Genomic DNA, 15,774 nt, shown 5'->3' with positions numbered 1-15,774 from the left:
AGTTTTTTGTACTTCGAAATTCGACCCTTGATATATCTGCCCCTTAAAGTAGGTTTGGTTTTGGACTGGGCACTATGTGTTAGGAGAAAACATATAGTCAGGTTAATTTAGATGATAATGAAATTGACCTTAGAGTATTGAGTGACTGTGATGGACTTTAGATTGAAAGCTCCTCTGGGGCAAAGGATTAATCTGAATGATGAACGAACTCTGTCAAGCACTTCATAAATGTATGGTCAATATATAAAAGAACCATAATAATGAACATTATCCACAGACACCCATACCTAAAGTGCTACATTTTCACAAGGACCAGTGTAAGTTGGTGTATTCTGTCTTATATTCATAGTGAGGAAATTCTGTGAAATGAATGAAAATGAAATGTATGTATACAACTCTTAAAACTATATTATGCTGTTATTATTATTATTATGCTGTATTATTCTTTTCATTTGTGATAACACAAATTGCTGATTCTGCTGGCAACTGTTTAGCACCTACGGTACATTTTTAAATCAGCCTATGGCCTTTGGTAGTTTGTATGTTAATATTCAGTCTTCATTCTATTCTGTGAATAATGTAATCCTGTGGTAGTTTGGTTAAAATCTATTTCCTCCAACAGCCTTGAAAGCGAAGGAAGGCAGTGAATATTATATCAATGGAAGGTTCCCTCCAGATACCCCACAAAGATTTAATGTAGCTGGCACAATCTTTCATTATAGAAGGCCTAAGGAAGAGCCAGAATCACTGGAGGCTTTAGGGCCTACTAATAGCACATTGATTGTTATGGTAATATGAATTATGTTTTACTTAATAATTTTAAGAAAATCATTATTCCTTATCTTTACACACCCACCCCACAGGTCCACCCCCCCGCCACACACTAAAAAAAAAACATTCGTGGCTATGGTTCCCACATGTTAATAAAAAAATATTGGTGGTCAGGGCCCCCCCATTAAAAAAACATTTGTGGTCAGGGCCCCCCATTAAAAAAATATTTGTGGTCAAGGCCCCCCATTAAAAAATATTGGTGGCTAGGACCCCACATGGGGAAAAAAATTGGTGGCCAGGGCCCCCCCCCCACGTTATAAGAAAATTGGTGGCCAGGGCCCCCCTTAAACGTTCATGTAAAAAAAACTTGCCCCCCCAGAAGTTTAAAAAAAATTTGGTGCCCAGGGCCCCACCACACAACAGGGACCACAAAGGGTTACCTTTAGGGGGGCCCTGCCATGTTACACTTCATTAGTATGACCCACCTGCTGTCAGTGAGCTGCCAACTACAGAAGGGAGGAGGGGAGCACAGGTGGCTGCATCTTCTTCCAGTGACAGCATTGTCTTCCCTTATTGGTCACAGAATTTTAAGTCCTGGTAAAGCTGAATGGTGATTGGATGAGTTGGAGGAGAAGTTCAAACCTCAGATATCCAATCCCTGAGCAGCTCAACCAGGACAACTCAGTGACCAATAAGGGGAAGTAATGGACAGAAGATACCTCCCCTTGTGCCCCCGCCCTGCCTTCCCGAAGTCAGCAGCTCTCAGAAAGCAGGGGGGCCCGACTAATTAAGAAAGTGCGGCGTGGCCGGGCCCCCCTTACCCTCGGGCCCCCTACAACTCTCCCCCTGCCCCCCCCCGATGGCTGCCCTGTCTTTAGGTCCCTTTTGTATATGTGGTAGCTAATATACCATCTCTTTCCAACATAGGTGGCAGTAAGAGAGGAAATGCTGCCTGGAATCCGATACAAGTTTAATGCCCCAATCAATCGAGTAACACAGAACAGTTACACATGGTATCTCAGCTCATGGACCAAGTGCTCAGCCATTTGTGCTGGAGGTGACAATATAAGCATCTTTATCTGCCTTTTAGATCTAACTGTCATATGTAATGTAAAGTAGTTAGGCCAAGTGCAATAGCCTATATCAACTAATAATAAGAGTTTTAATTTTAAAAATCACATTTTGATTAGTTACATAACCCAATAAGAATGTTATGATTGACTCGTCTTTATTCCTTTTTTCAGGTGTGCAACTTCAGCAGGTGCTCTGTAAAAAGGTTTCAGATGGATCCACTGTCTCTGATAACTTGTGTGATCCAAGTAACAGGATTCAGGAAAAGCAGCGCCCATGCAACACTGAACCCTGTCCCCCTGAGTGAGTGTAACTGCTCTCTCCCTATTTGATAGTAATAATTATTGTATAAAAATTCCCATCCCATGGTGTGAAATGTAATAAGGATATATCGTATGTATAATGAATGGATCATTTTTAGTTATCTAATAAAAACAATTGCATGGTAAAGCACAAATAAAAATAATTGGCTGAAAAATAAGTGAATTGTATAAGCTTAAAGGAGAAGGGAAGGCTATATTTACTTGAGGTGACAAAAGTTAGGCACCCCCAAGTGATTGTATATACTTACCTGAAACCCCAGGGTGGTGATCCTATCAGCAGAAAACTGCACCGGTCCGGGGGTTCTTCCAGTGAGCACCACGGATCGATCTGTTTTTTCTTTCTTCTCACAGTCACGCATGCGCAGTAGCGCGAAAAGCCGAACTTCAACAAAGAAGTCGGCTATTTCGTTCTACTGCACATATGTCTGCCCCAGGAAATTTTAAGAATGAAGCTAATCACTCTGTGGTGCTCGCTGGAAGAGCCCCTGAAGCGATGCAGTTTTCTTCTGATAGGAGCACTGGCCCGGGGTTTCAGGTAAGTTTATACAATCACTTGGGGGGTACCTAACTTTTGTCACCCCCAAGTAAAGCCTTTCCTTTTCCTTTAATTAACACTATTTTACCTTCCACTTTAAATATGATAGATAAAATCACAGGCAGAATGAGATGAATAATAGCGTACCTTCACTTAAATTTAAAACAATATAGTTTGAGAATGAAAAATCTAGCAAAACATGCCACGATTTGCATTCCTCTTTTTCCATTTCAATTTTTCTTTCTGTATGTGTATAAATTTGTGCAGAGAAATATACATAAAAACACAAATGAGAGGTTCCTTCTGTCTGAGTAGGTTGAATGAAGAGGAAAACCTCCTGGACACTAGTTTTAGCTACTATAATGGCTGTGTGATTTGGTTCACTCTTTGGGGGTTTATATATGGTTAAAATATGTTAAGAGCACCTTAAACTCCCATACCTGTCAAAAAAAATAACAAATAAAGAATTACAGCTGAACCCTATAAGGGGTATAATAAAATCGTCTTTTTTGCTGTTTGATTGATTAGTCATGTCCAGAACCGTTAAAGAGCTGTTGCCTTGGACTGCACCTTGCTTGTGAGTGTCTGGATGCCAGTCCATGTAGAGAGGTTGCAGATCAGTCAGGGTCTTCTCTTCGGTGCACGTGGCATCACTAGGGCAAAAGATGGTTTTGCCCTAGCAACAAAGGGTCAAATTCTGAAGAGAAAAGAAAAGTTATTGTGACACTAGTATTATTAAAGTTTTGTCAGTGTGCTGAACTTTAAGAGCTTGCTCAAAGTCACAACTTCTCAGAAATGGTTTTATGTTGAATGCTATATTTTACACTATTGTTTCTGACTTTAAAAAATGGTGGAGAATTGAAACCAACAGCACTTGCTCTACAATCGATTGCAATGGCTGGATGTGCGTGGATTTAGGTTTGCAGAATTATAATTAGAATATTAATCAATACTGTATGTCCATGTAGCTTTTTTTCTAATGACCGTCCATGAAGACCCTGCAACATTTTAGTAAGTAGATCAATACCCATCTGCCACCTGTTACATTGTTTTTCATTCCAACACTGATATTCTCTATCTGTGTGCCCTTGGTTTTTTTGTGTGTGTTACCTACAGATAACACAACTATATATTGTGTATAGCAACTATGCACAAAATGTTCACCTTGTTGTTTTTCAGGTGGGCATTAGGTTCTTGGTCTGAGTGCAGTCGAAGCTGTAATTCCGGAGTACGTACTCGCAGTGTTATATGTCAGCGTCGGGTTTCAGAAAGTGACAAGAAGTCTTTGGATGATGCCTCCTGCCCCCAGCCTCGCCCATCCATGCTTGAACCCTGCAACACAGACAAATGTCCACCTGAATGGGTGGCTTTGGATTGGTCTGAGGTCAATAGGATTTGATTAGTTTTGATTTTAAAATATATGGAAAATTATATAAATAAAAACCAGTTTCTTTAAATCAGTATTTTATCCAGGCATAAATTCCTAACACAGTCAGCATACTGGCCTCTTCTATTAAATAGATCATCTAAGCTATTACTCTAATGTCTACATTTTTGCAAAAAAGTAGTAACGCAGTAGCACACAATAACAAATTTGAGACTTAAAACAGGAGAGTGGTGAGGAAGCAGAAGCTACAGTAATAGTTAAGGTGTAACAAACAAGGAAAAGTTTTGCTCACCACTAATTTAAACGTCAAAGTCATCCCATATCTGGCCAGTCCTATGCTCAACTTTCATCTGATTCATTAAGAATTATATTGCTTCATTATACATTTACAAAGGGACTAAGTTTTACCTGCAACTTACTTGCTGCTTTCAAAGTAAAACTCCCAAACTTGGCTGCCCTTTTATTAGACACCAGTGGGATCAACTGACTATAGCTGGGAAGGGGCTCTGTCTTAGATATATTCAGCGCCGGATTTATTTGTGGGCCGCCCCTAGGCCGTGCGGTCCAACCAGGCGGCCGCGCGGTCCTAGCGCCCACCTACACATCCCCTTCCCAGCGTGCCGGCGAAAAGACGCCGGCGCAGCTGGTGTAATTGAATGGGGACGCACACGTCCCCATAATGCGGCTGGGTGGCATGGGCCTATGTGGCCTTGCCGCAAATCCGGGCCTAGATATATTGATATTGGATTGAGTGCAGAGGACCTCTTGTATTTGTCTAATATTTAAGGTGCAGAGTGTTCATTAAAGCCTGATTTTTCTTAATGTAACAAGGCATAACATTATTAACATCTTTATTGCGTATACAGATATTTTTTTTACAATGTTATATACAAACATTTCCAGTAGGATATAATGTGTTCCAGACCAGAACAGACTAAGCTGTGATCTGGCGAAAAGCCATAACTTTATAATAAGATGCCTTTGTGGCCCCAGCTAAAGCTAAAATACTTTAATGAGCTATATCTGAATATGCAAATAATAATACTAGTTTGTAGGCTGATCTTTGACTGCATTCTGTAAGAAGGTGATGTGGCACTGAAGTGGCAGATGCACAATGGAAAGTCTTTAGTAGCAGACTAAAATAGTGTCCTTGTATGAGTTGCACTTGAAACCTGTACTCATTATATCAGAACTGACTGTGATGCCATCTGATTAATCATTGCTGTCTTTGACATAACCTGTTTCCCTAACTCTTCCTGAAGTGCACCCCAAGCTGTGGGCCAGGGTACAGACACCGAGTTGTTCTGTGTAGGATTGGTGACCAAGATACTACCATACCTCATTCCCACTGTCAAGCTAAGGATAAACCTGCAACGAATATGCGCTGCACCGTACAGAGATGCCCACCATCACGCTGGATCACAGGTGGATGGGGAGAGGTAAGTATCCTAATGTATGCAGTTAATTAATTTAATTTAAGATGGTTTTTATAACATGACTTCATTTCAGTGTTCGGCTAATTGTGGCCTTGGGCAACAGAGACGATCTGTGCAATGCCTGAGTCACATAGGGCAGCCATCGACAGTATGCACAGAATCTCTTCGTCCATCTGCAATGCAGCAGTGTGAAAACAAATGCCTGGCTGACCCTTCTGACAGTCCCGATGGTGAGATTTTTATCATTTACTCAAAGCAGGAGTCACATAGCAAATGTTCTGTCTGTCCTTCATATCTTTATTTTACACAGTCCTGTTCACATCTGCTGCATATTTCCACATCTCCTTTTTACATCTTTCCCTTTTTGTGCCTCTGTTATTTCTCCCTCCCCTAGAGAGCACAAAACTTTTCTCCCCAGCTTGCAACACAGACTTTTGGAACCTCCTTTCTCTTCCAGACTCAGACAGGACCCTTTTTTTTCTAAATTCCACCTACTTTTATCTCACTCTCTCTGCAGAATGTAAGGATGTGAACAAGGTGGCGTACTGCCCTCTGGTGCTAAAGTTTAAATTCTGCAGCCGACCTTACTTCAGACAGATGTGTTGCAGAACCTGCCAAGGCCATTGATGTTCTCTAACAACAGTGTCCTTTCTGGATATAGTTTCTCTATCTTGCAGTTGTCAAATAATGTCAGCTCTCTGTTTCATTCCTTGTCTTTCTTGCCTTTTTTCACATCTACAGTGTCTAGTCTTCTTCTTTTCACATTTGCCAGGGCAGTGGATCTATAAAAAAGGGAGGCTAAAATGCAGCTTTTCATACCTACATAAAAATCTGGCAAAAGATTGTAGTATCTTCTATTCCAACCTTTTTTTTACCGGCTGCACATTTATTTACTAAGTTTCACTTTTTCAGTTTGTAAATCCCTCCTAATTTAGTATGGCCATATGTAACCAAGAAGCAGTGAATCAGCATGGGATGTGAAACCAGTGTAGTTAAGAGGATGCAAGTGTGGAGTGCTTTCAGGGAAACATTATAAACACTTCTCAGTATGAAGCACATTTCATACATTGAATTTCTGCTTTTTGCTCACTCTTTATTCTCCTTCACTACAGTTATCCCAGAGCCTTTCAATGCCTAAATCCTCAACCATACAATCCTTAAGAGACGTTCTAAATTCTAATGAATCTCTAAGCGTTTTTTTATTTGTATTGCTTAGGTTCTATTTAAGCCATATACAGATGCATTGGGGGTTCTTTTAAGCCATTTTACCTTGTGTCCTGTGGATATTCACTGCTGGAAGACAAGGGGGAACTCCCCTAGTTACTAATATCTTTATTAAAAATTAAATATATTTTATAATCTGTATAAATAAATTGCCCTTCCAACACTTTACATTATTACAAATAGAGTGGGTATCAGTTGATAAAAATATATGTGTGGGGTCTGTAATTTGGAGAAAACTTTTAACTAAAATGTTCTGAAAACTGGCAACATCTTTAGATTACTTGAATAATCAGTTCTTGATTTTGCCCATTTTACTGCAATTACTGTAAAAACCATTGTCTTCCAGATAGCAGGCCCCATACCCATAAGGCTTTGAGCAATGTATAGGTAAAGTGTAATCCTATTTCTACTGCCTATAATAGCCCATCAACTGAAATAATTTCATCAAATCTCAAATGTAATGCATGTCCATGTGGCAATTCTTTGTCTGTACATCATTTAAGTGTAGGTATAAGCAACCTTCCACATTCCATTTGCTGCTGATATAAGTTGAGCAGTTAAATAAATATGGGTGGTAACTGTCCCCAAATTGTTCTGCTCACTGAATAGCAAGATAAACATCCAGATGAACAGCACACAGTACAGAAACACACAAGTACCAATCAGTATCTGATACCCTGATGTGAACATGCAGTACAGCACATTGTATACAGTAACCTATAGTACACACAGCATTTCCAGCAAGTTTACATTGCCATTGAGAGCAGACCCTGATAACTGATCACTGAAATACATTTAGTTTCAAGAGCCAAAAACCATGAACATTTCCAGGGACAGCCTGTGAAGCCTTGGGACCGAATGTAACTTTAAATTAAGGACTCTTATGTGCACAGGTTAATGCTATGACATGGATAAATGTAACTTAAATTGCATGGATTGTGTGTCTGCAACTGGAGGCTTCTGTTATAATTTTCTTAGGGCGAGAATAATGTGTGTGTGTGTGTGTGTGTGAGCAAAGGAGCATAGTGGGGAACATTCTGCTATAAAAATATAGCATGTACAGTCCCTAGTAGATTGATGTACTATGGCACTGAAAGATTTGCATGTATTTGGAATAGGGTAAAAAAGAACTTTAACTTTCATGTAGGCATAAATTGTGTTTTATGTGTACTTTATGCAAATGTGTACAGTATTTAAGTGTTCTACTTAAATAAAATAGAGACGTGTCTGGCTTAAAGTAGCCATAAAGGAGCTGGAAAAATAACACAAAATGCTAGAATAGTGCTCTCCAACTTATTCCGTGATATGCACATATTTGAGGGAGAAATCAGGTTAAAACAGTGATTCATAAAAAAAAAGTTAATGGAGCCCATGGCCAGACTGAGGATGTTGGAGGGCCTGCAATATTTCATTAAAACAGCCCTCCTCAAGAAGGATTAAATTATAATCTTACTTTTTACTGAAAATGTTTATGATAATGGTGCTATCATTTTTATGTAATCATTTTATGACCTGGAGCTAGTGGAGCAAAGGTGTTCAGTTTATCAAAAGTCAGCAGTAGAACCCAACAGATCTCATGGAGACTATGGGATTCTGCAAGTATTTCAGGGCAGTGCAATGGCCTCAGCAAAAAACCTACCACTGCAGTAAATTATAAAGACATTAGAACAATATTTGAATAGCGTTCCATGAAAAGGTCATAAATGATGGACAGTACAGATGTAACATGACTCCTAATAAGCTTATTGGAGGGTACATAATCATTTTAATACTTGACACTGTACAAAAGTTAGTTGCCAAACTTGTGGATCAGTCATCCCTGGGGAGTGTCTGGAGGTCATATTTGGGTAGATTTCCTATATGCTCTCTGAGACACTTCTTTACTCCCCAAGTAAAAAGTGATTTAGAGTGAAATTTCTGGTTATTTGCTGCCCTAGATATTTGAAGAATACAATTGCCTATACAGCAATGTTTTCATACATTTTGAATCTTGTTTTGATCTAAAGATGGCCATTAATCAAAAGGTGAACCTCAGATGGAGCCATGAACCAAAAAGTCTGAAAGCTGCTACTGATGTACAGTTATGTCAGTAATAATAGCTAAATGTTTACAATAAATATTTACAATACTGAGTAACAAACATAACAGGAATAGACAGAAATTCAATTTGAGCTAAATGTACTTGAGCTCTACATTTTACAATAAGGTGTTTGCTAAAAAAAATGATTTTAATAAAATTAGAAACGTTTCTCCAGACCTCAGTAATTGCACCTACTCCCTAAACTCACTGCCAGCGTTCAGCTCACTACAATACCCTACATTTACTATAAGAACAGCAGGATTTTTCTAGTTTCCCTATTGCATGGAGAGATAACCTGACAATTATTATACTCAGAGACAATCAAACACAGAGCTAGCCCTTACAATTTCAGACTGTGAATTCATCTACTTCTAAGTGCTGAGTTCAAGAGACCAACCTCTTGTTAAGATGGCCATACATGTTACAATTATGAAGGTTATTTTTCACTACAAACGTTAACAGCTGAATTATCAGATATGAAGGAAGAAGCAATAGAATTCTACCAGGGCCCAGCCAAGGGGTAGGCAGAGGAGGCACGTGCCTATGGCGCAAAGCTGGGGGGGCAGGCACGTACCTGCTCTGTCGCCTTCCCCATGTGCGGTTGCATCTCTCCCCTTGTATTTGGGATTGTGCACATGCACGCACGTCAATTCGCGCATGCGTGCACAGTGATGCACGCGAGCGTCAACTCGCACATGCACGCAAAAGTACTGGTTCACACATGCGCGCACTCAGCCAGCGCCAGCCAGGCAAAGTTGCCTAGGGCGCCTGTCCGGGCTGGCCTGGCCCTGAATTCTACCTCTACCGGACGATTTCACATTAAACCTTATTTGAAGTTTGCAAATATTTTCTGTCTTGACCTAATGACGAAACAACGAATATCCAAGGCTTTTGCTGATATTGGTTGCCTGGTCTCCCACCATATGCTCACCAAATATCATGTAGGATAATATCTGAGTGTGTGTGGCCACTTTAACTCTTATATAGCACATGACAGTGTCCAATACAGTGGGACTAACTGAAACTGTTTTTACAGTCTAGCTAAATCACTATGTTCCACCTATAACAGGGAAGGACATTAGAGGGACTACTGAGAATAAATCATAGGGACGGTCTGCAAAGGCATTCTTTGCTTTGACCACATCCTTACATCCTCTCTGTGTCCTCCTCACATATAGATATAATTAAATGTTTACTTGTAAATCAGAATCTTACTACACAGTCCAAACACGCTTCAAGACCAGCTAAAAAAAAGTCACAGCCTATATGTTTCACAGCAGCAGATGAAATAAAAATTGATATAAACCTTTACCAGTGGCACTGGGCATCTCCTACAAGACCTCTTCTCATCTTCTGGAAATATCTGTGTTCTAAGGAAATGGGATATGAGTAAAATCATTAAGGCTTTACTTTAAGCCAGGCCAACCCACTTGGGAACTCATAGTACTCAGTGGAGCTTCTACATCTCAATAGTATAGCTAGATGACTCACTAGTCACAAGCTTCTTTTATAGAGGATGTACAAAAGCTTAGAATCAAATATTATAAGAGATTGTGTTCCCTTTAGTGAGTTTATTGCAACTCACTGCAACTCACATGTCTTTGGTATGATCATGGAAAACCTTGATAACTTAAAATATGCTTATAATTTACATTAGAGTGATACCATATCTTATATTAAATATATTAAAATTTCCCATGTTCGTTTTAATGGTGCAGGGGAGATATTATAGCACTGTCATTTATAGAAAATTATTATTACAGCCTTTTTTGTGAAAACATGTTTCCAACTTTTTTTCTTGAAATGTAAATTTTAAGACTTTACATGCCACGAATCGTCTAATCTATGTTGCTGACACAAAATGCTAGCGTACCAGCATTGTAAATTCATCATTTTGGGGTTTCACCTGCTTCACAGCATATCATCTGGTAACCCATAGATCAAAGACACCCTTCACGGAACGGGTTAAAGTCAGAAGATTTGAAATAGAAATTTCATGTAAGATCTGAAACCTGGGGTTCTCCTGCTGCTCTATCAAAAGCCATCAATAAGAGAAACATTTTTATTTTATTCTATCTTTATGTTTAAACTGTATTTGTTTGCTGTCTTTTCCACCAAGCCCGGACTGGCAATCTGTGGGTTCTGGCAAATGCCAGAGGGGCTGCTATAAGGTGCCATAGAAAGTCAGTATTTAGTGGGCTGGTGGGGGTTGTTTGGGCCTATGTGTACCTGAAATGCCAGGGCCTATTTTAATTCTCAGTCCGGACCTGTGTTCCACCCTAGATTTGGTTAAAAACATTTCTTATACAAGAATAAGACTCATCAAACTACATTTTTTTTTTAAAAAAAATATGGAATTTTGTTCATTATTTGTGTACATTAAAGAAACCTTTTAAAGGTTTGTCAGCATGTTTGTATTTTCACATAAATATATATATATTTACATTTATTTAAAATTTTACTTGCCTCCTTGATGACTGATTCCCTTTGGGGGCACACAAATTGGGTTGCCACCTTTCCCCATGGGCAGGGGTAGCCACAATGTAATGGGGACGGGCCAAAGGTGGGTAGGGTCAATGATGTGTTGGGCGGGTGATGACATCAGGGTCAGGGTGTCAGCTAGTCAATCCTAAGGGAATCCTTCCCGGTTTTCATCATCTGGAAAATTGGACAGGCAATTTTGACCTGGACAGCCTTTCAAAATACTGGGCTGTGGCAACCGTACACACAAAAAGAGAGGCTGTGGGAGCAAGTAAAATATACAAGTACAATGGAAGTGATACTGATCTGACCAAATTAGCTAGAAAAGAGAGATGATTGATCAATTTACATTCCCGGGTCCCCAGTTTCACTAATTACTTAGTATCTATTTAAGTGCATTTTTTTTCAAAAACATGAGATTCTAGTTATAAAGATCAGAAAATTGGCCCGGAGTCTTGGTCCGGAGACACTTATTCCAAGAAATGCTACTGTGCAGGGAGGTGTCAGCCTATGAAACATTTAACCAGAGGTAAATAGTTAAAACCCCGATATGGTGTGGTGGCTTGCCAATTATATAGTGAATAAAGTACCCCCTCTTGTAAAATATAAGGATATTATTAGTTACCGAGGAGTTTCATGACCATATAAAAACACGAGGCCGAAGGCCGAGTGTTTTTATACAGGTCATGGAACTCCGAGGTAACTTCTAATATCCTCATATTTTACAACTGGGGGTACTTTATTTATTATAATACACAAATTTTAGTGAGTCATGTGACAGAAATGACATCACTACTCACCGTTTATAACTGATGACATCACTACTCACCGTTTATAAGGATATAATATACAGGATATTCATGGCTTTTGTGTATTATATGATGATAACTTTGTTTTTGAAAATATATGCACTCGCATAGATACTAAATTACTAGTGGAACAGAACCAGGGATGTGCATTCATCAATTTTCTTTCCAACACTTGTGCCCATGCTTAAATAAGCATGTTAATCCTCTTGCTGTCCTGCACTGAAACTATTACTCAGCATTCCAAAGCTGGAATGGTGCATGTTCCTAAAAAGACTCTAATGTAACATACTAGAATTATTCTAGAATCATCTTGGTGTGCCTAATATACTGAGGATTGATAACATCTTTCTGTTCCAAATGCACCAAAAGGACTGATGTGGTTAAAATAAAAATACAGGGGCGTAATGATAAAGCTTGTATTTCCTTTTAGGCAACATTTTGTGTAAAATTAAATACAAATTTTTGAAGCTGTTTCCATAAATTTCATACACTATGTAAAACATTGTTGGCATACTATTCGTAAAAATAATACATTTAAGTGGACTTGGCAAAGATATGTAAGCCTAGTAAACTTGTATAGAATCTGCTATAGTAAGTATAAGTCCAGAAGCACTTGTTAATGTTAATAAGGTAAGTTCATGTTAAGTAACTATGCAGGTTACTACATCCGTTTATTAGACTCCTGTTGCTTTTTATGTAATTTAAAACTCCCAGCTTTGAAGCCATTTCAATTTTTATAGAGTACACCTTGTTTTACATGTAGTGGGGCTGTGTAAAGCGCAGCACAGAAAACTGTATTTCTTCCCCACAATTTTTATATGACCCATAGAGATATATCTAGGTACACTAGCCCACTGCTGTAAATTGTGAACACTTTAAGATTGCTCGGTCAGTCTTGGGTATCCGGGAACTAATAAATAGCCAGTCATGTATAGGCACCTGTATCTGAGCAGTGAGGTTTCTTGGTGGGTGTTCAATCAGTTGGACCATATGGATCTAGCATACTATAAGAAACCCACCACAGGGCTCATTTATTTATTTATCACTGAATGCAATGCCCATTTGTGACTTACCAGTCAATTCCAAGCTGAGCCCAGGTTACACAGAGGTCCACGGGGAGCCCTAGTCTGCAGGTAGGATATTATTCATGAAATCTATAGGGGAAAAGTTGCATTACTGGAAAAAATCACTATACATATATGCATATCATTATATGATATTTCTATAAGAAAGTATAATGGGGGCTGGGCCAGCGTGTGACAGACATGGCCAAGATGATTCTGGATCACTTTGGCTCTCCATTGGTATCTCTTACCTAATATATATATATATGTACAGTATATGTTAAATAAGTTACAACCCACACAGTCTTTGTGACCTTAAAGTTCCTCCTTTCACTATTAAAGATCTCAGTAAGAGGGGGATATCATAATTTCTTTAATATCAGGGGACTATATACATGCAAGTCATCTTCTAATAACAATAACAGTGTTTCTAAATATAATTATAAGAGAGCAGGTACAACTTTAAATAGGTGTTCCTTTACCCAGGGTTAGTAAAAAGTATGCTGTAACACCGCTCCCAGGAGCATCTGTGATCCGTAATCACAATTCTGAGGGAAGGTTCATAGATCTAAGCTAAGCGAAGGTTCTCCCTGAACTGTTACAATTTGTTATATTAGTTGTTACATTTCTCAGCATCAGAAACCAACTGAACTGAAGTGTTTGTGTGAACAACAACTTTAATCTTCTCCCAGCAGGTACTGTGCACCTGTTCCAACCAGACTTTAAATAAAATAAAATCATAATTGAAAAAGCTAGATCACTCTGGCCCTCTAAGCTATAGAGTAGCCACCTTCCTGTCTGCTTCTACTTCAGAGCAACAAGTGGAACCAGGATAATGTGCACAGCCAGGGCTGTATTAAGGGAACTCAACCTCTAAACAATATTGTATAAAAAATATATTGCATAAAACAGCTCATATATAAAACCTGCTTTACATAAATTTACCATTTTCATAATAATATGTTTTTTTTTAGTAGTAATGGTATTGAGTTATCCTAAATAGAAAATTACTGTTTTAAAAAAACTAAGGCCGATACGGCCATATAATTCATGGTGCCAATTATAATAATAATGTCTTTTACTCCCACATTTCTTACTATTACAGTCAGAGCTGCATTATTTCTGGTCAGTTATATTGCACAGTAGCCAGCAGTACCTCTCAGGGCTAAAACAGAAGGAAAGAATAGTTGCTGTTTGACTGAATGTCATATCTTAGCTAATGAGGTTTCAGACTAGTGGTGAAAAAGTTGACCCGAAACCCACAGCAACCAGCAGTTTTAGTTTGAAATTTGACCAACTGCTGCCAGTTAGTGTTGGGTGCAGGTCAGACTAGGGTAATACACTGCTCCCAAAGATTCTGTGTCTTGGAACCAGAGGCACACACAGAAATAATGTACAGAAAAAGATGTTGCAGGTACAGGTCAGTTGTAGCCCTACAATGGCAACATTTTTAAAGTTAGGGCTGGGTGCAGGCTAAGGTTTTGCAGGTTAGGGTTGGGTGCAGGTTGAGTATTTCCTAACCCACACATTACTATTTTAGCCCTGCTTCTGGCTATTAGATTTTTGTTCAAATATAACAACAATACTAGGTGGGTTTCAAGATATGTAGTGGAATGTCTCTGGCATTAACTTGTGGGTACCTAATAACACCCCAGTTGGTGTCTTATTCAAAAAGGCTAAATGTATGTGTGCAGATCTTAAAACTGTGCCATATTCCAGTAGACTTACCAGTGAATTACTTTACTACGGATATGTATTATTAGATCTCGAGAAGATGATAGATTTTTTGTATTGAAATCTAAAAAGGCAATTGTTAGCTTGTTTTATATTAAACTTTGTAATGTAAATGGTGCCCCTAGGGAGGGTGGCCTTTTGTCAACTGAACCACAAAGCTAGGTGGCATTTTTGGTATTCCAAAACCCACAAGAGACGCCAAGGTTTCCGAGCACGGCTCACGTTTCGGTAAACTGACTTTCGATTTGGGAGGAGCCGTCTCCTAGTGATGTGCAGGCCGACCCGATTGAGTTCGGACCGGCCTTGGCACACCTCTTGCAGGTCACAGGACCTTACACTGCTGGCTCTGACTGTATTATAGATGTGCGTCTGCCCTGCCTCTTTTGTGACATCATCGTCAGGGCGGGTTGGCGCAGGTCTATAAATGGAGATGTGAACCTGGATGTGGAAGGGCACGGTTGGATGCGGGTCAAGTTTTTATCGACCCGCACATCACTATCGTCCGCTACTCGATTGATGCCAGATCTTAAAGGAACAGTTCAGTGTAAAAATAAAAACTGGCTAAAATATATTGGCTGTGTAAAATAAAACATTTTTCTAATATAGTTAGTTAGCTAAAAATTTAATCTAAAAAGGCTGGAGTATCTGGATGTCTAACACAACAGAACAGATCTTCCTGCTTTTCAGCTCTCTAACTTTAGGGGGGGCTCAGGTGGTTAATCAGCACTCCTCAAAACCCAGGCTGGTCAGTCTCTCAAGAGAACTAGGCCTATTGGACCAATTGGGCCCAATAGGGCCCCACAGCTCTGGGGGCCCGCACCACAGGGCAGCACAGATAATATTTCCCTCAGCACATGAT

The 15,774-nt window shown here is 39.3% G+C and overlaps 1 protein-coding gene across 1 annotated transcript in view; it reads left to right on the top strand.

Annotated features, from left to right (window-relative positions):
• LOC108706867 (A disintegrin and metalloproteinase with thrombospondin motifs 10-like) overlaps positions 1–9,855 on the top strand; it is a 58,627-nt gene extending 48,772 nt beyond the window's left edge. The window contains exons 19-25 of the mRNA XM_041579920.1: positions 623–789; positions 1,699–1,828; positions 2,016–2,145; positions 3,880–4,084; positions 5,350–5,526; positions 5,597–5,753; positions 6,041–9,855. Coding sequence (XP_041435854.1) covers positions 623–789; positions 1,699–1,828; positions 2,016–2,145; positions 3,880–4,084; positions 5,350–5,526; positions 5,597–5,753; positions 6,041–6,150 — 1,076 coding nt within the window. The 3' untranslated portion in view covers positions 6,151–9,855. The remainder of the gene's footprint in view (positions 1–622; positions 790–1,698; positions 1,829–2,015; positions 2,146–3,879; positions 4,085–5,349; positions 5,527–5,596; positions 5,754–6,040) is intronic.
• Positions 9,856–15,774: the final 5,919 nt, after the last annotated feature.

Source organism: Xenopus laevis, chromosome 1S (genome assembly GCF_017654675.1).
Source record: "Xenopus laevis strain J_2021 chromosome 1S, Xenopus_laevis_v10.1, whole genome shotgun sequence".
In the NCBI taxonomy this organism is placed as follows: Eukaryota; Metazoa; Chordata; class Amphibia; order Anura; family Pipidae; genus Xenopus; species Xenopus laevis.
The sequence above is the reverse complement of the archived record's forward strand: the minus strand, read 5'-3'. Positions and strand labels throughout refer to the sequence as shown.